Genomic DNA, 21466 nt, shown 5'->3' with positions numbered 1-21466 from the left:
GGCACCTCAATTTTTAAGAGCCCTCGAGGTCTCCTGCCTGTCTCAGCTGTGCCCACCTCTCTTTTTGGAGCTGCCAGGTCTCTAGAGCTGCTAGTTCTGTGATTGGGCCAGCAGCATCGGGAGCTCCCCTACTACCTTTAATAGGACAGCAAGTGTGGAGGCCGCCTCTGGCAAATTCCAGCAAGAGTAGGCTCGGGACCCCTATATGTTCCTGACGTCGCGGTTCTGAAGCTCATTGGAAAGTCCAGCCCAATATGAGTCAAGAGGTATGAGGATCAGTTGGAATCGGTAGCCTGGCCTGACCTACGTATTTGGGGCGAGCTAATGGTGCTGGTTGCACCTCTGCAGGCAGCTTGCCTGATGACAGATTGGAGCTAGCAAGCTGTGTATATTTCAAGAAATGTAGAGTCTGCATAGCAGATGCCCTACCCAATGTCCACAAAATTGCATCACTGTTCTGCAATGGGCATAAGAATCTGTCAATTTCAGTGGCAGGGTGGAGATAATGCTGGTCAATCATTTCGAGGCCCAATTGTAAATTGAGTAGGTTGTTTTCAGTAAATTTTTGTTATCCTGGTGCCTCATTTTGTATTGTAAATGGAACAGCAGGAATACAAAAATTGCCCTATAAGATAATAGAGGAGATCAATTAATAATCTACTCATTGGCTTTAATGATCACAGATGTGACAGTCCTACCATATCTTTCTTTTGGTCTAATGCAGCTCTGGGATTTCTCACTTTTTAATATTCATTAATTACAGGTAATTTTTTTGGAACAGAATGAATTGGTTGGTTTGAGTATCAATTCTCCTTTCCAGTTTTCAAAATTCATTTATGGGAATCTACATATTTATAAAAAGGCTGAAAACATCATTGTTCATTTTGCTTATATTTGACAATATTACAGTAATAATGGCCCAGACCTTGCTGTACAAACAGTGCTCACTGTTCTTATTGGCTAAAACTGATAACAACTTCTGACATGTGCACATGATCAGTTCAACATGGAAATCTGGAAGTTGCTGCCAGGGATACCCTGTTTCTTCACAGGCTGCACTGTTGCAGTCTTCGCCGATCCACGTGGAACTCCAGGATGTTTCTTGTCTCCTGAAGAACCACATGTACATGAAGTGTCATCAGCTGCAGCTGCTCGAGCTTCGGGTTTTGAAGCTTGAGCAGCAGCTGGTGTCACTCTGGTCTATCTGTGAGGTTGAGAGTTTCGTGGATAGTACTTTTAATAATGTGGTCACCTTGCAGATTAAAGGGCATGCAGGGAGAAAAGAAATGAGTGACGGTCAGGCGATCAAGAAGGAGCCGGCAGGTAGTGCAGGATTACCCTGACTGCATTTCATTTTCCAACCAGTATTTCGCTCCGAATATTAGTGAGAGTGGACTCCTATGGCCCTGTCATGCGCAGTCAGAGCCTAGTCCAGGGATCCACATCTGGCTCAGCTGTACAAGGGGTCGAAGAGAAAATTGGAAAAGCAATAGTGATAGTTGAAGGAACAGACACGTGTTTCTGCGGCCACAGATGTGAATCCAGGATGGTGTGTTTCCTCCATGGTACCAAGATCTAGGATGTCATTAAGCAGCTGCAGAGTACTCTGAGGGGGAAAGGTGAGCAGCCAGCAGTCATGGTCCAATTTTGGTACCAATGACATAGGAAGAAAGAGGGATGAAGTCCTGCAGGCAGAGTTCAGGGAGCTAAGAAGGAAAAAGGACCTCAAAGGTAGTAATCTCCAGATTACTCACCGCACCATGTGCAAGAGAGTATAGAAATAGGAGGGTAGAGCAGATGAATGACTCACTGAAGAGATGGTGCAGGAGGGAGGGCTTTTGATTGCTGGCATATTGGGGCTGGTTCTGGGGGAGATATGCAAGGCAGAAAAGTTGTACCTGTACAGAGCCAGGACCATTATCCTTGCGAGGTGATTTGCAGCTACTGGGGAGGGTTTTAAGCTAACTTGGCAGTGGTGTGGAAGCCAGGAGGTAAAATTGGAGAGGAAAACCAAGATGCACAGAGGCTAGGGAGAGACAGATAGCACTGGTGCAGGAAATAGAAAGGTATAAGTTAGGGTCAGAGTAAGAGAGAATGTAATGAGATCTAAATTAGGTTTACTGTGCATGTATGCAAATGCAGGGAATATGGTAAATAAGGTTGATGAACTGCAGATGCAGGTATCTACATAAAAATATGATGTTGTGGCGACAATGGAAACCTGACTCAAAAAAAACAACAGGACTAAGTACTTGATATTCCTGGTTGCAAGGGGCTGGACTTAATGCTCTACGCCGGTGGGTTTGAAGGTGGAGGGACTTGTAAAATCCAACAGGCAGCCTGACTACTCCCTGTACCAGACCTGTTTGAAATTTTATGGGGTGCCTGCCCACCCTTGGGCCTATTGAAACCTTTAATTGGATGGGTTGGAGAAAATGGCTGTTCTCCTTGGAGAATAGAAGGTTAAGAGGAGATTTGACAGAGATGTTCAAAATGATGAGGGGTCTGGACAATAGGTAGGGAAAAACTGTTCCCATTGGAGGAAAGACCGAGAAACAGAGGACACTTATTTAAGATGATTAGCAAAAGAAAGATCAGCAATATGAGGAAATACTTTTTTATGCAGTGAGTGGGTAGGATGTGGAATACACTGCCTAAGAGTGCGGTTGAAGCAGATTCAGTTGACATCTCAAAAGAGAATTGGATAATTATATGTATAGAAAAAATGTACAAGGCTACTGGGGAAAGGCAGGGGAATGGGAAACAGTGAGTTGCTCTTACAGAGAGCCAGCATTGACACGATGGGCTAAATGCCCTCATTCTGTGCTGGAACCATTCTATGATTCATTATATTTGTGAAAACTGCCTGCTTTAGGTAGGAGCTCCATCCACCTGCAGAAATCTGCAGATTAAAATAAGAACTGGCACGAAAGAAGTGAGATCTGAATAACTAAATAACCAGTGCATATTTAATTATCCACCTGCTCAGCTCCACTGGGTGAGTTGGGTTAAAATTAACTCTAATTGTTTCAGCATCTGGATCCCTTATTAGGTTAGATGCATTATTGGTTGTCCACATTCTATCTTAATTTTAACATTTAAATTTTTTAGTGTAGCTCATCATCAGCATGAGGAATGTCATGTATATCATGTCTCTTTAAATACACTCAGTTGGTGAATCATATTTTAGCATCCTTATTTTTCACATTCCTTTCATCACCTCTACAAATTATGCAACATTCCTTGGCAAAAGGATGGGCCGGTGACCTTCTCTGGTTCGACCCATGCATATGAGGTGTGACACAGTCAATGAATAATCACTTGAAAATGTTAATAATCACCATCCATAACCAAAAGATTATGCACAGATTGTATAGCTGATTTAATGTTGTAACATCATGAGAAATAAGAGTTAAGACATTTTGGGTCAAGCGTATCAGAACGAAGTGGAGTTTTTTTTTATTCACGCACAGGATGCAAGCATCTCTGACAAAGCCAGCATTTATTGCAATTTCTCTTGAGAATGTGGCGGTGTACTGCATGAACTGCTGCAGTCCATGTGTTGAAGGTATTCCTACAGTACTCCTAGAGAGGCAGTTCCAGGATTTTGACCCAGCAACAATGAAGGAGCAGCAAGATGTTTCCAAGTCAGGAGATGTGTGACTTTGATGGGTCCTTGCAGTTGAAGGTGTTCCCATGCACCTGCTGCCCTTGTTCTTCTCAACAAAAACAAAAATACCTGGAAAAACTCAGCAAGTCTGACAGCATCTGCGGAGAGGAATACAGTTAACATTTCGAGTCCGTATGACTCTTCACCAGAACTAAGGAAAAATTGAAAAGAGGTGAAATATAAGCTGGTTTAAGGTGGGGTGGGACAGGTAGAGCTGGATAGAGGGCCAGTGATAGATGGAGATTGCCAAAAGATGTCAGAGACAAAAGGACAAAGGGGTGTTGACGGTGGTGATATTTTGCAAGAAATGTGCTAATGGTCTTGTTCTTCTGGCTGGTGGTGGTTGTGGGTTTGGAACATGCTGTCAAAGGAACCTTGATGAATTGTGGCAATGCATCTTGTAGACAGTAAAAACTTCTGCCACTGTGTGGCAGTGGTGGAGGGAGTAAATGTGAATGGTGTCCAGGCCTAAATGGTATCGAGCTGTTGTTGGAGCTGCACTCATCCAAGCAAGTGGAGAGCATTCCATCACGCTCCTGATTTGTGCTTTGTAAATAGTGGATAGGTTTTGGAGAGTCAGGAGGTGAGTTTCTCATTGCAGAATACCCAGCCTCTGATCTGCTCTTCCAGCCAAAGTATTTATGGGGGGATTCAGTGAAGGGATGCTTTTTAATGTCAAGGCAAGGTGGGTAATATCTGGAGATCGTCATTGCCTGGCACTTGGGTGGCTGAATGTTGCTTGCCACTTATCAGTCCTGCTCTTTTTGCATCCAGCCACAGACTGCTTCATTTTGTGAAGAGTTGCAATTAAACTTAGCACTTTTCAATCATCAGCATATGTCCCCATTTTTGACCATATGATGGAGAAAGGTCATTGAAGCAGCTACAGATTGTTGGGCCCAGGACAGTGCCTTGAGGAACTCCTGCAGCTATGTTCTGGGGTTTAGATGATTGGGGCAGAATTTTGCAGTCAGCGAGCAGGGAGCAAGGCCCACTCACCGTCGCGTAAAATGACGCGGCATGACGTCGGGCAGAACCCCCGACGTCATCCCGCCCCATTTAAATTTTCAGGAAGGCGGGCCTGCAGCAAAATCAACTGCGGGCCTGCCGACCTTTCAATGGCCAATTGAGGCCATTGACAGGATCATTTATACAATTAAAGGACCTGCCCAGTCCAACCTTAAGGTTGGCGGGCAGGCCAGGAGCCCCGGCGGCAAATAGATAAAACATGAAAACTCATCCAGCGGCGGGATGAGGTTTCATGCAGGGTTTCAAAAATTTTAATAAAGTTATTATGAACATGTCCCATCTCATGTGACATTATCACATGAGGGGGACATGATAGGGAATTTTTTTTTTCTATTTTTAATATTTTTCAACGTGGAAGCAATCTCCCTGAGACAGCATTTAGCCTCAGGGAGATGTGTGCTCTTTCGTGCACATGCGTGAAAGAGCGCACTCTCGCTTTTGGGGAATCCCCTGCCCGCACAGGAAGCGCATAGCGCTTCCCGCTGGACTTCACGCTGGGCGAGCCTTAAATGGCCCGCCCATGTAAAATGGCGGCGGGGCCCGCTTCTCCGGCGGGGATTGTCTCCCCGCCCACCGGAGATTGGGTTGGGCCCGCCCGCCCAATAGCAGAAAATTCTGCCCTTGGTCTCTAACAAACACAACCAGTTTCCTTTAAGCTAGTTATGACCCCAGCCAGTGGTGGTCACTGATTGTCATTGACTTCAATTTTACTAGGGCTCCTTGATGCCACATTTAGTCAAATGCTGCCTTGAGGTCAGGATAGTCACTCTCACCTCACCTCTGGAATTCACATCCTTGTCCATGTTTGGTTCAAGGCTGTGATGAGGTCTGGAACTTACTGGTCCTGGTGGAATCCAAACTGAATATGGTTAATCAGGTTATTAGTAAGTGCCACTTCATAGCACTGTGGATGATACCTTTCGTCACTTTGCTAATGTTTGAGTGCAAGCTGATGAACGGTAATTGTCCAGATCGAATTTGCCCTGCTTTTTGTTGACAGGATCTGGACAATTTTCCACTTTGTCAGGTAGATGCTATTGTTATAGCTGTACTGAAAGAAACTTTGCTAGAGGTGCTGCTAATCCTGGAGCTCAAGAATTCAGCACTACAGCTGGGATGTTGTCAGGGTCCATGGCCAGATAAGAATGGCAAATGTCCTTCCCTAAAGAAAGTTGAGCAGATGGATTTTTATGACAATCCAGACATTACATGTTCAATATTTCTGATATTAGCATTTTGTCCCAGATTTATTTAATTTACTGAATTTAAGTTCTTCAGCTGCTACAGTGAGATCTGAAGTCATATTTCCAGATCATTAGTCCAGACCTCTAGTCCAGTAATGTACCACTATGCTACCATCCCCTCAATGTTAATAATAATATTATACCCTGCCCTACCTTTGCTAATATTTATTATTTTCCATTGCTTCTGTGGTAAATGTAAGCTTAAAAATCATTTAACTGTGTGTTGTGGTGTGTTAGCTAATTGTGACAGTTTTAGTGGTTTCTTATTACCTCTGTTTCTTTCTTCTTTCTCTCTTTGTCCATTTATGTGTTTGCCATTACTCCATTTTCCAGCCATGCCAAAGTTAATGGGCGTGTTTATCTGTTAGTAAATAGGTGGGTACTGTTGTGCTTTCCATTAGTAATCACAAAAGTTCCTTGCAATTTTTTTCTAATCTGCCCGAAGTTGCGGCATGCAAGTCACACTCTTATTTTGGAACTGCTTTTGCACGGAAATCCCAATTATCTGCACCATATTTTTATTTGCATCCTGAATATAGAGATCATAAGATGCATATAATGTTTTAACAGTAATTTTGGTATTTATAGTATGGTGTTTTCTAATAAAAATGTTATCTTGAATCAAATATCAAGGCTTGCATTAACGGTATAGCAACCTACTTTAAATTTAAACTTCATCTGACTAATTGTCTAGTATTACAAATAGTCAATGTTAACTAGCATGGAGTTTTTAAACAAATGACTGACTAACAGGGACAAAGAAATGCCTATTTCTTGGGGTTTCTCCCAGTTTCTAGTTATAATTTAGTGAAGACACAAAGAATTTCAGAACTTCATTAATTGAACCAGTGGCTAATGTCACTTGAACACATTTCAGGGAATCTTGAGTCTCCTCAATGCAACAGTGAAGTGAGGTACTTCTGGACTTCTATTGACAGATAGGAGATTTTATTTTTAATTCTTTATTTAAAATATTGAAAAGAGAACAGTTTGCACTGAAATTAAGGTTCCACTTCAGTTATTATCAAAAAATGTTATTGTTGAATTTCCAACTTTTAGCACCTTGCCTAGATAGAATACCCTATATATCCAAAGACAATACCCAAATTCCTAACACCCAAAACTAATATTAAAAATTATAAACAAATAAAAATTATAATAGCAACAAAACCTTTCATTTATTTAGCATCTTTAGTGGAGAAAGATGTCTTTAAGCACTTCACAGGGATATAATCAAAAAGATGGATGCCAAGCAGATTTTCCCGCAGGATAATTCCTTGAATCTGAATTTAATTCTTGAGGACAACAAAAAATCAGCCCATCATAGCATTCATTCAAATTACTCATTTCTCAGATTAGCCACTTAGCTAGTATAATTCTCAAAATAATTGACCATCTGCAATGATGTGCGTAACATGTTTGTGCAATGAATCCATGAAAATGGCTCAAATGGCAATTTATCCAGAACACTTAGGCCTGAATTTTTCAGGTGGCGGGTGGGCTTGGCGGGAGCGGACGGGAGTGGTCGCAGAGCCACCCGCGATCGGGTCCGCACCACCATTTTACATGGGTGGGCCAATTAAGACCCGCCCAGAGTAAGACACGAGCCTTAGTGAGCTGTAACGCTACCTGTGCGGGCAGGGGGAAGAGGGAGAGTTGGGGCCAGTGCTCTTTCACCTATGTGCATGAAAGAGCGTTTCAATCGATATTGAAATAATTAAATAAATGGAGAAAAAATTATGAGATGGGACATGTTTTTATATCTTGGAATTTTTATTTATTTATTTAATAAAAGCTTTAGGAACCTTATCCCGCTCGTGGATGAGGTTTCCTAAAAAACGTAAAGGCCACTTGGCATTTTCATCTGCCCGCCAACCTTAAAGTTGGGCGAGCAGCGTTAACAATTACATTAATTACTTCCTTAATGGCCTTAATCGGCCGTTTATATATCGGCGGGTACGCAGCTGACTCCGGCACGCACCTGCTGAACGAATCATTGTGCGTCATTTTACACGTCAGCGTGTTGGGTCCGCCCCGCACGCCGACTGAAAAATCCTGCCCTTACTTTCCATATAAAGCCCGGTTTCCTATACCCGAATTTTTTAGGTCCTGATTTTTGCAAGCACGGAGGTGGATGGGTGTATAAACTTGTTACACCGCTCGGCATGCCTGTTTCCCGGCACCATGCATGGACCATATCCCCGGAGGCAGAATGGATGAGGCCAGCAGGGCTACCCGCCTGTAAGTGGTTGGTGGCCAATTCAACTTGTTAAAGACCTATTGTTGGATGCTGACAGTCAGGCTTAAGAGACCCTCCACACCTGCCTGGTTTCAGCTGCAGCCACAGGCCATCCTGTGGAGGGGCTTCCCCTGCACAATGGTGGCCCAGTTGTTTTAACTATAAAATATTAGAGAGAGGGCATCTCAAAATGCCTGTGCCCTCTCTCTTGCTTACTTAACAAGGCAGCTTGCTTCAGTGATAGAGGGCCCTTTAGCTTCAAAAGAAGCCACCCGGCGTCCTAAATTGGATGATGAGCCCTCGATTTGGCCACTAATCGGCCGATTCAGGGAAAATCGCAGCCGGGTGACTGTCCCACGTACAGTGCAGGCATCCGACTCCCCCCAACCCCATTCATTTGAACCTGATGTCAGTGTCCTGAAGCCCACAGGCAACATCGTGCCATCGATATTATTAGGGAATGAACCTGGCCAGGTGGTCGAAGTTTCAGTAGGGGAGCATTTCGGGAAAAGTGACCATAATTCAGTAAGTTTCAAGGTACTGGTGGATAAGGATAACAGGAGTCCTCGGGTTAAGGTGCTTAATTGGGGGAAGGCTAATTATAACAATATTAAGCAGGAACTGAGGAATCTAGACTGGAGGCGGATGTTTGAGGGCAAATCAACAAATGACATGTGGGGGGCTTTCAGACGTCAGTTGATAAGAATTCAGGACCGGCATGTTCCTGCTAGGATGAAGGATAAGTATGGCAAGTTTCAGGAACCTTGGATAACGGAGGATACTGTGAGATTAGTCAAAAAGAAAAGGGAAGCATTCGTAAAGGCTTGAAGGCTGGGAACAGATGAAGCCTGTGGAGAATATAAAGTAGGAAGAAACTTAAGCAAGGAATCAGGAGGGCTAAAAGGGGTCATGAAAAGTCGTTGGCAACCAGGATTAAGGAAAATCGCAAGGCCTTTTATACATATGTAAAAAGCAAGAGGGTAGCCAGGGAAAGGGTAGGCCCACTCAGGGACAGAGGTGGAAATCTGTGTGTGGAGCCAGAAGAAATGGGAGAGATACTAAGTGAGTACTTCTCATCAGTATTCACCAAAGAGAAGGACTTAGCGGTCGATTTGCCTAGGGAAGAGTGTGTAGATAGCCTGGATCATGTTGAGATCAAAAAAGAGGTGTTAGGTGTCTTGAAGAATATTAAGGTGGATAAGTCCCCAGGGCCAGATGGGATCTACCCCAGAGTACTGAGGGAGGCAAGGGAGGAGATTGCTGGGGCCTTGACAGAAATCTTTGTATCCTCACTGGCTACGGTTGAGGTCCTAGAGGACTGGAGAATGTCCAATGTTGTTCCATTGTTTAAGAAGGGTAGCAGGGATAATCCAGGAAATTACAGGCCGGTGAGCCTTATGTCAGTGGTAGGGAAATTATTGGAGAAGATTCTTCGTGACAGGATTTACTACCATTTGGAAGCAAATGGGCGTATTAGTGAGAGGCAGCATGGTTTTGTGAAGGGGAGGTCATGTCTCACTAACTTGATCGAGTTTTTCGAGGAAGTGACAAAGATGATCGATGATGGAAGAGCAGTGGATGTTATCTACATGGATTTCAATAAGGCCTTTGACAAGGTCCCTCATGGCAGACTGGTACAGAAGGTAAAGTCGCACGGGATCAGAGGTGAGCTGGCAAGATGGATACAGAACTGGCTTGGTCATAGAAGACAGAGGGTAGCAGTGGAAGGGTGCTTTTCTGAATGGAGAGCTGTGACTAGTGGTGTTCCACAGGGATCACTGCTGGGACCTTTGCTGTTTGTAGTATATGTAAATGATTTGAAGGAAAATGTAACTGGGCTAATTAGTAAGTTTGCAGACAACGCTAAGGTTGGAGGAGTTGCAGATAGTGAAGAAGATTGTCAAAGGATACAACGGGATATAGATCGGTTGGAGACTTGGGTGGAGAAATGGCAGATGGAGTTTAATCTGGACAAATGCAAGGTAATGCATTTTGGAAGGTCTAATACAGGTAGGAATTATACAGTAAATGGCAGAACCCTTAAGTGCATTGACGGGCAGAGGTCACTGAACGTGGCAACGCAGGTGGATAAGGTAGTCAGGAAGGCATATGGCATGCTTGCCTTCATCGGCAGGGGTATTGAGTATAAAAGCTGGGAAGTCATGCTGCAGCTGTATAGAACCTTGGTTAGGCCACACTTGGAATATTGCGTGCAATTCTGGTTGCCACATTACCAGAAGGATATGGAGGCATTGGAGAGGGTGCAGAGGAGGTTTACCAGGATGCTGCCTGGCTTGGAGGTTATTAGCTATGAGGAGAGGTTGGAGAAACTCAGATTGTTCTCACTAGAGCGACAGAGTTTGTGGGGCGACTTGATAGAAGTTTACAAAATTATGAGTGGCATGGACAGACTAGATAGTGAGAAGCTTTTTCCCAGGGTGGAAGAGTCAATTAGTAGGGGACATAGATTTAAGGTGAGAGGAGAAAACTTTAGAGGAGATGTGCGGGGCAAGTTTTTTACGCAGAGGGTAGTGAGTGTCTGGAACTCGCTGCCAGAGGAGGTGGTGGAAGCAGGTACGATAGTGGTATTTAAGAGGCAGCTTGACAAATACATGAATAGGATGGGAATAGAGGCATACGGACCCCGGAAGTGCAAAATGTTTTAGTTTGACAGGCAATATGATCAGCGCAGGCTTGGAGGGCCGAAGGGCCTGTTCCTGTGCTGTACTTTTCTTTGTTCTTTGTTCTTTGATATTATTAGAAAAGAAGAAAGTTTATCTGTATTGACTTCTCCAGAGAAAATGAAATTGTCCTCAAAAGCTGTTATTTTCTGATCATACTATTATGGGTGATAATCTGTTTAACCAAGTGCTAACCTGCAATTTTACTAAATTGGAGTAATAAGATTTTCTTTAGGCTGCTTAAACTTTCTTCATTGCACAAACTGCTATCCCTTAAATTATAGGTGTTGTCATTGGCGTAATCTTTAAATTAGCACTCAGAAACATTGTGATGCTTGTTACTATGATAAACTAAAATGGAAATGGCAAAACACAGTACAAATGCTTGGCACAGGAATGGGTCAGTGTACCTGAGCCTGTAATCAGATCAGATTTAATTCCACAAGCAGTCCCTCCATTCTGCACTGAATCCTCTAAAGCCATCACAATCTCTGCCACTGATTTTTAAAAGAGCACAGGTTAAAGAGAAAACATGGTAACAGAAGCAGTTCTTGGCTTTTAACTCTGTATTTTAACATTTAACAAGTGTTTTAACTCTGAGAAATCCAGAAGGAACTGCTGTGCTAATGCATTGAAATCTTGCCCTTCTTTCACATAACCAAAGTTGCTTCAGAATGGATGGGGTGGGGGGAGTGCAGGTGCAGGGTAGAGTTGGGCCCACCGACCCTGGAAGTGGCCACAGTGGCGGCCGTGTTCCAAGGCAGGCTGGTTGAAAGGCCCACCTTGGTTCTCTGGAACTTAGTCTCATTGTTTGGTTACATTTTAGGCCTTATAGCCCTCCACCCCCCCACCCCCCCAACCCACTTCCATGCCACCTCCATGTCCCCCTACCAACTCAATGCCATCCCACCCCCACGATACCTTATAGACCCCATGCTAACTCAATAACTCAATGCCAACTCATACCTCCCACCCCCAATGGCCCCTTATAGCCTCATGCCAACTCATGGCCCTTCCATGCTCATTCACCCAGTATACACTGTACAGAAGCAATGAACCCAATTGTAACAATGGCATGTGTGAAGCTGTTTTTTTAAAAAAAACCAATCACCCATTCATCATTCTTTAAAAAAAAACTGGTGGATGATTCATGACTCCTCTGAGATCCATCAACCACGAATCATGGAGAAGCTGGCCCAGCTCCACAAAAATTGTGGGGAGAGGGGCAGGGCTAGGAGATGCCTACATCTGCAAAGAAGCAGGCCAGGCTGTGAGCACAGGGTGTGAGCTCACTACTCACACCCTTATCCTGTGTCAGTGAAAACTGGGTGTGCCAGAATGGGCACGGGAATCCCTGGATTTGTCCTGTCCACCATTTTTAAATAGCTCCAGAGTCATTCTTACTCCATGAAAATCTGGGTCATAGAGTGGCAATTTGGCCCATCAAGTCCATGTTGGCTTCCTGCCGAGTAGTCAGTCTACTTACCTGCTTGGTCCTTGTAGCCCTGCACTTTCCTTTTGAAATCATTGATTGTTTCTGCATCCATCAGCCTCGGGGGTGTCAAGTTCCAGGTCATGACCACTCGCTGTGTAAAAAAGTTGTTCTTCACTTTCCCCCTTCTCTTATCCAAAATCTTGAATCTGTGTCCTCTAGTCCTTGTACAATCAAGTAATGAGATAGAGATGGATGAAATAATTATTACCATCTTCTTGCCTTGCTCATGTGGTTGCTACATGTCCAATTCTTCATTAAAGTTTGTGGTCAAAGTAAAATATCCCCTTCGATTACCAATGGAGTATACCATGTATATAACCTCCACAAATACTTTTACTCTTAAAGAAAATTTTCAAGCAAAATTTTTATTTGTGAATATTATCAAACTACTGTGCTATCATGTATAGTTTGTCTAGAAAGTGCATGATCTATATTTTCTAAAGCATGCAAGTGCCTTCCTTCATTTTGTAAGATATTCAAATGCAACTGCAAATTGTTAATATTTTGTAATTTTCGATTCTAACAAAGCAAGCAGAATGAAATGTTAACTTTTGAATGTACGCCTAAACAAAATGAACACAACACAGTCTGAAACACATCTCAAATATGTTTTGCAAATATAAGCAATGAATGCTGGGAGTTGCATGAATTATCCTAACCAGGAAAGAATACAATGCAGAGAGAAACAGTAAGCAGCATATTTTAAAGATAATAAGCTTTGTCTGGCTTCATGCAAATCTCTTTAAAAAAAATATTCTTTCATAAGGTCTCTGTACTCATCCTCTTTTTCTTCCTATGTGAATTACTCTGTACAGAATCAAGCAATACATATCAAATCGCCAGAATGCGTAAGTCTTCCAAAGACATGAAATGCTTGCTCTCATATGTTGTCATTTCATGCTCTCCACTTAAACTCTGGCAATTTTCTCCCCGTGGAAAATGTCAAGTTTAAGCATGATCCATAAAAACAACAAACTGCAGGCTGTGAATTGAAGCACCACTTTTAATATGCACCTGCTTTAGATAGTTGCTGCATAAGCCAAACAATTATTCTAAAACTCTAACATTCTGATGTAGACATGATCATATGGAAAGACTTCTGTAAAAAGATAGCATAAAGTGCTTGTAATTCTAAATTGAGAAATCTCTGCACCTATTCTCAATAAGAGTAAAACATGCTGATTAAAGTTTTCTTAACTGGCCTAATAACTTGCCAACAGGTTAGTAAATCAGGAGGGAAGCCTCCCAGACATCGGTATGATGAATATTAACACCAGTACTCAAAAAGAGGAAAGAATGGAGGGTAAAAAGCCAGAGGAGTGTGATGATGATGAAGTAGAAGAGGAAGAGCCCACAGGTGATTTATTTTTCATTTATCTTTCATACTGAGTTGCATAAGCATTTTTTGGCGTCAAGTAGCTTGGGAACATAACCCTGGAGGATATTCCTGTAGTATCTGTTTACAAGTAAGTCCAGATAATGAAACATTATTAGTTGGTTGTTGGAACTAGATTATGTAATGTATTGTAAGTTATAGCAAACTGATGTGAGTAACCCTGTGGAAATTTGCTACCCCCATAAAACATTAACTTACATTGTTTTCCCCTTAAAGGTCTTTCCTGTATTTACATTTGATAAAATTATTTTATATAGCATATTTCAAATATGACATAACATTACATAGAATTTACAGCACAGAAACAGGTCCAGGGAAAATTTACAGTTGTCATGGGTAGCAGTCAAGATAACTGTGACGAACAAATCTGTCAGTCTGCTGCTCTCTTTTTGTCTTCTTTACTTTTTGTTGGCACAATAATAGAGTGGAGTGTGTGTAGTCCAACATTATTTACATAGAGTTATAAAGGGAGGAGTTTAATTCCACACCCCACCCACACCCGCCATTCTCGGGAGAAGGCTGGTAAGCGGGGGAGATCGTACAATCGAGAGGGGAGGCTGAGGATGTTACCTTCCCAACCTTCCCAATTGTACAACACTCCCCCCCGACCAAGTCAGGAACGGGAAAGTTCAAGAACAGCCTTTCCGCCTGGTGGCCAACTGAGGACCTTAAGTGGCCAATTGCTATTAAAAGTTGCTATTCAATGGAAATGGCCAGCTCTTGGAAGTGGAATCTTTGCCTTCAAAGGCACAAAAGCCCCAATGGCAGACAGTTAACTGTCTGATGAATATTTAATCCCATCGGGTCTTCTGAAAATGGCTGTGGCATGGTTGCCCCTGGCTTTCCGGCTGGTGGACAGGGCAATAGCCATTAAATTCAGCCCATAGAGTTTACAACACAATAACAGGCTATTCAGGTCAACTAGTTCATATAGGTATATATGTTCCACGCAAAGCCACACTAGTTCATCTAACACTATCAGCATAACCTTTTATTCCTTTCTCCCTCCTGTGTTTATCTTTTTTCTCATTAAATGCATCTAATCTATTCACCTCGACTACTGTATGTGGTAACAAGTTTCACATTCTAACTACTCTCTGGGTGAAGAGTGTTTGCCTGAATTTAAATTGGATTATTATTGCTGCTAAGATATTGACGTTCTCTATTCATCAAAACAAGGAGTGTGACCCATGGGAATTAAGTGTTTCCCTCATTAGGAACTAAGCATTATCACAAAAGATTGTTATTGGCCCATTGTGTTTAGGACAGTTCTTGGGTAGCACTATTAAATTGGACCTGCTCTCCTGCAGTTTCCCCAAAGCCCTGTAATTTTGTTTCCTTTACAGTATTTTTTTGTGATGTGTCCAGCATTTATTACCCATCCTAGTTCCGAGGGCATTTAAGAGTCAACCACATTGCGGTGGGTCTGGAGTAACATGTAGGCCAGTCCAGGTAAGGACAGCAGATGACCCTAAAGAACATTAGTGAACCAGATGGGTTTTTACAACAATCAACGATGGTTTAATCAAAAACAAAAATTGCTGGAAAAATTCAACAGGTCTGAAAGCATCTGTGGAGAGAAAGACAGAGTTAATATTTCGAGTCCATATGACTCTTCTTCAGAATTAAAGAGAGGTAGAAATGTGGTGAAATATACTGTTTAAGGTGGGTGGGACAGGTGAAGCTGGATAGAAGGACAGTGTTAGGTGGAGGCAAAGAAGAGGTTGCAAAAATGTCATAAACTAATGGTCGAAGGGGTGTTGATGGTGGCGATTCTGGCTAAAGGAGGTGTTAATAGTGACATTAGGGGCAGAGTTATCGCCCCGTTGGGGGGGAAGTTTAGGAGTGGGCGTGTGGAGGTGTGCCTCTGATCAGCGCCCCCAATTGGGGGCACGCTGTCATTTTATGTGGGCTGGCCAATTAATCTGCCAGGAAGCGCTATGCGCTCCATGTGCGGGCGTGAGGGGGATTCCCTGAGCCGAGAGTGTGTTCTTTTGCGCATGTGCACGAAAGTGTGCACTCATCTCCCTGAGGCTAAGTGCTGCCTCAGGGAGATCGGCTCCACACTAAAAAATCTTAAAAATAGAAAAAAAAAATTTCCCTGATAAGCCCCCTCATGTGAGTGACACTGTCACATGAGTTGGGACATGTCCATCACTTTCAAAGACACTTTTATTACATTTTTAAAAACCTACATGAAACCTCATCCCGCCCGTGGTTGAAGTTTCATACTTTTTCTAATGCCTAAGGTTGACGGGCAGGTCCACTATTTATTTTAATGAGTTTGTCAATGGCCTCAATTGGCCATTGACAGGACGGCGGGCGCACAGCTGATTCTGCTGTGTTCTGCCTGACGTCATCCCGCGTCATTTTACGCGTCAGTGAGCGGGTCCCGCCCCCCGCTCGCCAATTGGGAAATCCTGGCCAAAGAGTGGAAAGCAGGATGAGCAAGTGACAGATGGCCCTAGTGGGGGGAGGGGACGGTGTGGGAGAAAAGATTGAAATAGGCTGAAAGGTGGGGATAAAACAATGAATGGAAATAAATTTTAAAAATGATAATAGAAATAGATGGGAAATATATATGTATATATATATATAAAAATTGCAAAATAAATATTTGAAAAAAGGGGATCAAAAAGGGGTGAGGCTGGAGGAGAGAGTTCATGATCTGAAGTTGTTGAATTCAATATTAAGTCTGGAAGGCTGTAAAGTGCCTAATCGGAAGATGAGGTGCTGTTTCTCCAGTTTGCGTTGAGCTTCACTGGAACATTGCAGCAGGCCAAGGATGGACATGTGGGCATGAGACAGGGCGGTGTGTTGAAATGGCAAGCGACAGGAAGGTCTGGGTCATGCTTGCGGACAGACCAAAGGTGTTCCGCAAAGCGGTCACCCAGTCCGCGTTTGGTCTCTCCAATGTAGAGGAGACCGCATTGGGAACAGCAAATGCAAAAGACTAAATAGAGGGAAGTGCAAGTGAAGCACTGCTTCACTTGAAAGGAGTGTTTGGACCCTTGGACGGTGAGGAGGAGGGAGGTAAAGGGGCAGGTGTTGCACCTTCTGCGATTGCATGGGAAAGTGCCGTGGCAGGGGGTTGAGGTGTTGGAGGAGTGGACCAGAGTGTCCTGGAGTGATCGGTCCCTACGAAATGCTGACAGTGGGGATGAAGGGAAGATGTGATTGGTGGTGGCATCATGCTGGAGTTGGCAGAAATGGCGGAGGATGATCCTTTGAATGCAGAGGCTGGTGGGGTGAAAAGTGAAGACAAGGGGGACCCTATCATGGTTCTGTGAGGGAGAGGGAGGTGAGAGGGCAGAGGCGTGGGAGATGGGTTGGACACAGTTGAGGGCCCTCTCCACCACCGTGGATGGGAAACCTCAGTTAAGGAAGAAGGAAGACATGTCAGAAGCACTGTTTTGGAAAGTGGCATCATCGGAACAGATGTGACGGAGGTGAAGGAACTGAGAGAATTGGATGGAGTCCTTACAGGAAGCAATGGTTTAATGATCATCATTAGACTTTTAATTTCAGATTTTTATTGAATTCAAATTCCACCATCTGATGTGGCAGGATTCAAACCCAGGTCTCCAGAGCATTACATTGGGTCTCAGGATTACTTGTTCAGTGACAATACCACTATGCAATCTTGAAAGTTACGACTGAATCTGCTTCGACATAAGAACATAAAGGGGAGAATTTTTCCTATGGAGGGTGGGCTGGGCGGGAGCAGGCGGGGCGGGTGTGGAGCCGATTGCTGCCCGCGATTGGCTGGGCGCCGCCATTTTACGCGGGCAGGCTAATTAAGGCCCGCCCAGCGTAATGCGCAGCCGGTAGCCCTTACCTGTGCGGGCGGGAGAGGAGGGAGATTGAATGGATTATAAAAGCTTTTAATAAATTAAGTAAAAAATTATTTAAACATGTCCCATCATGTGATAGTGTCACATGAGTTGAGACATGTTTGTGAAGTTTGGAAAATTTATTTAATTATTTTATAAAACTTTCAGGAAACCTCATCCTGCCCAAGGATGCGGTTTCCTGAAAAATGCGAAGGCCACTTAGGCTCTTCGCCTGCCCGCCAACCTTAAGGTTGGACGGGCAGCGTTCTTAACAAGTGTAATTACTTTTTTAATGGCCTTAATAGGCCGTTGACAGTTTGGCGGGTGCCCAGCCCCCTCCAGCGCGTGCCCACTGAACGAAATATCGAAATGACATGCGATGACGTCAAGACGCACGCCTTTTATGATCACATGTGATTTTATGTGTCAGTGTGTCAGGCCTGCCCCCAAATGCCGAAGGCAATATTCTGCCCAAGAAATAGGAGCAGGAATAAGCCATTCGGCTCCTCAAGCCTGCCCCGCCATTCAATAAGATCATGGTTGATCTACCCCAGGCCTCAACTCCTCTTTCGTGACAGCTCCTCGTAGTCCTCAACGCCCCGATATTTCAAACATCTATCCACCTCCTCTTTAAATACTTTCAGTGATCTAGCCTCCTCAACTCTCTGGGGTAGAGAATTCCTGACATTCACTACCCTCTGAGAGAAGAAATTCCTTTGCATCTCAGTTTTAAATGAGTGTCCTCTTATTCTGTAACTATGTCCCCTAGTTCGAGATTCCCCCACGAGTGGAAACATCTTCTCAACATCAACCCTGTCAAGCCCCCTCAGAATCCAGTGAATAAAGGCCTAACCTGTTTAGCCGTTCTTGAAAGCCAACCCTTTCATCCTTGGAATCAGCCCAGTGAATCTCTTTTGAATTTCCTCCAATGCCAGTATATTCATTCTTAAATACGAGGACTAAAACTGTAAACAGTACTCCAGGTGTGGCCTCACCAACACTCTGTACAGTTGTAATAATACTCACCTATTTTTAAACCCCAACCCCCTAGAAATACAGGCCAAAATTCCATTTGCCTTCTGCTAACTTTTTGTGTTTCATGCACAAGAACGCCCTCTATGCTCCATTTCTTTGAGTCGCTCTCCATTTAAATAATAGTCTGCCTTTTGATTCGTCCTACCAAAGTGCATGACCTCATTCTTACCTCCATTATACTCCATCTGCCAAGTTTTTTCCCACTCACTCAACCTATCTATATCCCCTTGCAGATTCCTTATGTCCTCATCACAACATGGCTTCCCACCTATTTTTGTATGGTCAGCAAATCTGGATACATTACACTCTGCCCCCTTCTCCAAGTCATTAATATAGATAGTAAATAACTGAGGCCCTAGGACTGATCCTTGTGGCACTCTACTGGTTACGTCTTTCCAACCTGAAAAAGACCCATTAATCCCGACTCTGTCTTCTGTGTGTTAACCAATCCCCAATCCATGATAATACATTAGCCCCAATACTGTGAGCTCCTACCTTGTGCAATAACCCTTTATGTGACACCTTATCGAATGCCTTCTGGAAATCCAAATACACTACACCTACCAGTTCCCCTTAATCAACTTTGCTTGTTATACCCTCAAATAACTCTACCAAACTTGTCAAACATGATTTTCCTTTCACAAAGCCATGTTGACTCTGTTTGATTGTGTTAAGCTTTTCTAAATATCCTGCTATTTCTTCCTTAATAATGGACTCTTAACATTTTTCCAATGACAGATGTTAGGCTGACTGGCCTACAGCTTCCTGCTTTTTGTCTCTCTCCCTTCTTGAACAAAGGCATCACATTAGTGATTTTCCAATCCGCTGGGACCCTCTCGGAATCCAGTGAGCTCTGGAATATGTCGACCAATACCTCCACCATCTCTGCAGCCACTTCCTTTAAAACCCTTGGATGCATTCCATCAGGCCCTTGCAACTTGCCTACCTTTAGCCCCATTAGTTTGTCAAATACTTTGTCCCTCGTGATGGAGACTGTTACAAGATCTTTCCTCCCATTAGCTCCTTGCTTGTCTGATATCTTTGGGATGTTTATAGTGTCCTCCACTGTGAAGGCTGTTGCAAAATATTGTTTTAAATTATCTGCCATTTCCCTGTTCCCTGCTATCAGTTCTCCATTTGCATCCTCCAAGGGTCCCACTCTCACTTTGCCACTCTCTTTTTATATACCCTTGGAAGCTCTTGCTGTTTGTTTTTATATTTCTTGCCAATTTACTTTCATAATCAACTTTCTCTCTCTTTATTAGCTTTTTAGTCATCCGCTGCTGGTTCCTAAAAAATTCCCAATCCTCTGGCCTACCATTAGTTTTTGCTGCTTTGTATGCCTTAGGTTTTGATTGGATACTCCTTGACTGCCTTTGTTAACCACGGGTGGTTCATCTTTCTCATCGAGTCCTTTTTGACCGGGATAAATTTTTTGCTGAGCTTTATGAAATACCTGCTTCAATGTCTGCCACGGCTCATCCGCTGACCTTCCCCTTAGTCTATTGAAAGGCTTCTGCACCCTTTCAGGTAGTGCATTCCAGATTACAAAAACTCGTTGTGTAAAAAATATTTCTCTGGTTTCTTTATCAGTCACCTTTATATTATGTGCCCTGGTTATCAACCTTTCTACCTTTGGGAATATTTTGTGTTCACTTGCTCCATCAAAACCATTCATGATTTTGGACACCTCTGTTAAATCTCCTGTGAGCCTTCTTTGCTCCAAGCAGAACAACCCCAATAACATCTATTACTCCCAGGTTTAATGCAACACAAGTTACAAATTAACGTTTCCTCTACTGGGAAGCCTCATTCACAGAAGATCTGACCTGATGTATCAATGTAATATTTCTATTTCCCACACTAGACTTTCTTAAGAATTCTCTCATCGAGATTTACAGAATTGAGGATATGTCCTCTCCTGCTAGAAACTAGTTGGAGATCATGCATCTCACATAGCACCTTTAAAACCAACAAAGAGTTATGTGGACAGAGTATGAAGCTTACATATTACATAGGATATACGGAACACAAACAGGCCATTCAGGCCACCAGTCCAAGCTGCTGTTTATTCTCCACTTGAGCTCCCTCCCATCTTTCCTCAAATAAATTTATCATTGTAACCCACTATCCCCTTCTCCCTCAAATCTCGTCTAGCTTCCCCTTAATGCAATAATGCAACTGTACTATTCGCTTCAACCATTCCCTGTGTAACAAGTTCCACATTCTCACTTCAGAAGTTTTTTTTTCTGAATTCCCTATTGAATTTCTTGGTGATTACCTTATATTGATGGCCTCTAGTTATGTTCTTCCCACAAGAGGAAACATTCTCACTTTATCCAGTCTATCAAAGCCTTTCATAATTTTAAAGACCTTTTAAAGATTACCCCTCAGCTTCTTTTTTCAACAGAAAAGACCCAGCCTGTCACTCCTTTCCGGATATGTACCCACACATTTCTGATACCATCCTTACCTGTATATCCTTTTTATCATATGGTGACCAGAATGGCAAACAGTACTCCAAGTAAGGTCTAATCAAGTATGCCAAGAAAAGGAATTTGTGGAATGTCGACGAGATGGCTTTTTGGAGCAGCTTGTGGTGAAGCCCACTAGGGAACAGGCAATTCTAGGTTTAGTGATGCGTAATAAGGCAGATTTGATAAGGGATCTTAAGGTGAAGGAACCCTTAGGAGGAAGTGACCATAATGTGATAGAATTTACCCTGCAATTTGAGAGGAAAAAGCTGGAATTAGATGTAATGGTATTACAGTTGAATAAAGGCAACTACAGAGGCATGAGGGAGGAGCTGGCCAGAATTGACTGGGAGACGAGCCTAGCAGGAAA

General features: G+C 43.2%; 1 protein-coding gene across 1 annotated transcript in view; it reads left to right on the top strand.

Moving 5' to 3' along the window:
• LOC144679989 (piezo-type mechanosensitive ion channel component 2-like) overlaps nucleotides 1–21466 on the top strand; it is a 1019816-nt gene that overhangs the window by 747112 nt on the left and 251238 nt on the right. Inside the window, exon 19 of the mRNA XM_078541050.1 lies at nucleotides 13579–13715. Within this exon, the coding sequence (XP_078397176.1) occupies nucleotides 13579–13715 (137 nt within the window). The remainder of the gene's footprint in view (nucleotides 1–13578; nucleotides 13716–21466) is intronic.

Source organism: Cetorhinus maximus, chromosome 4 (assembly GCF_964194155.1).
Source record: "Cetorhinus maximus chromosome 4, sCetMax3.hap1.1, whole genome shotgun sequence".
Taxonomy (NCBI): Eukaryota; Metazoa; Chordata; class Chondrichthyes; order Lamniformes; family Cetorhinidae; genus Cetorhinus; species Cetorhinus maximus.
Note: the sequence above shows the minus strand (reverse complement) of the source record. Positions and strands in the feature narration are given on the sequence as shown.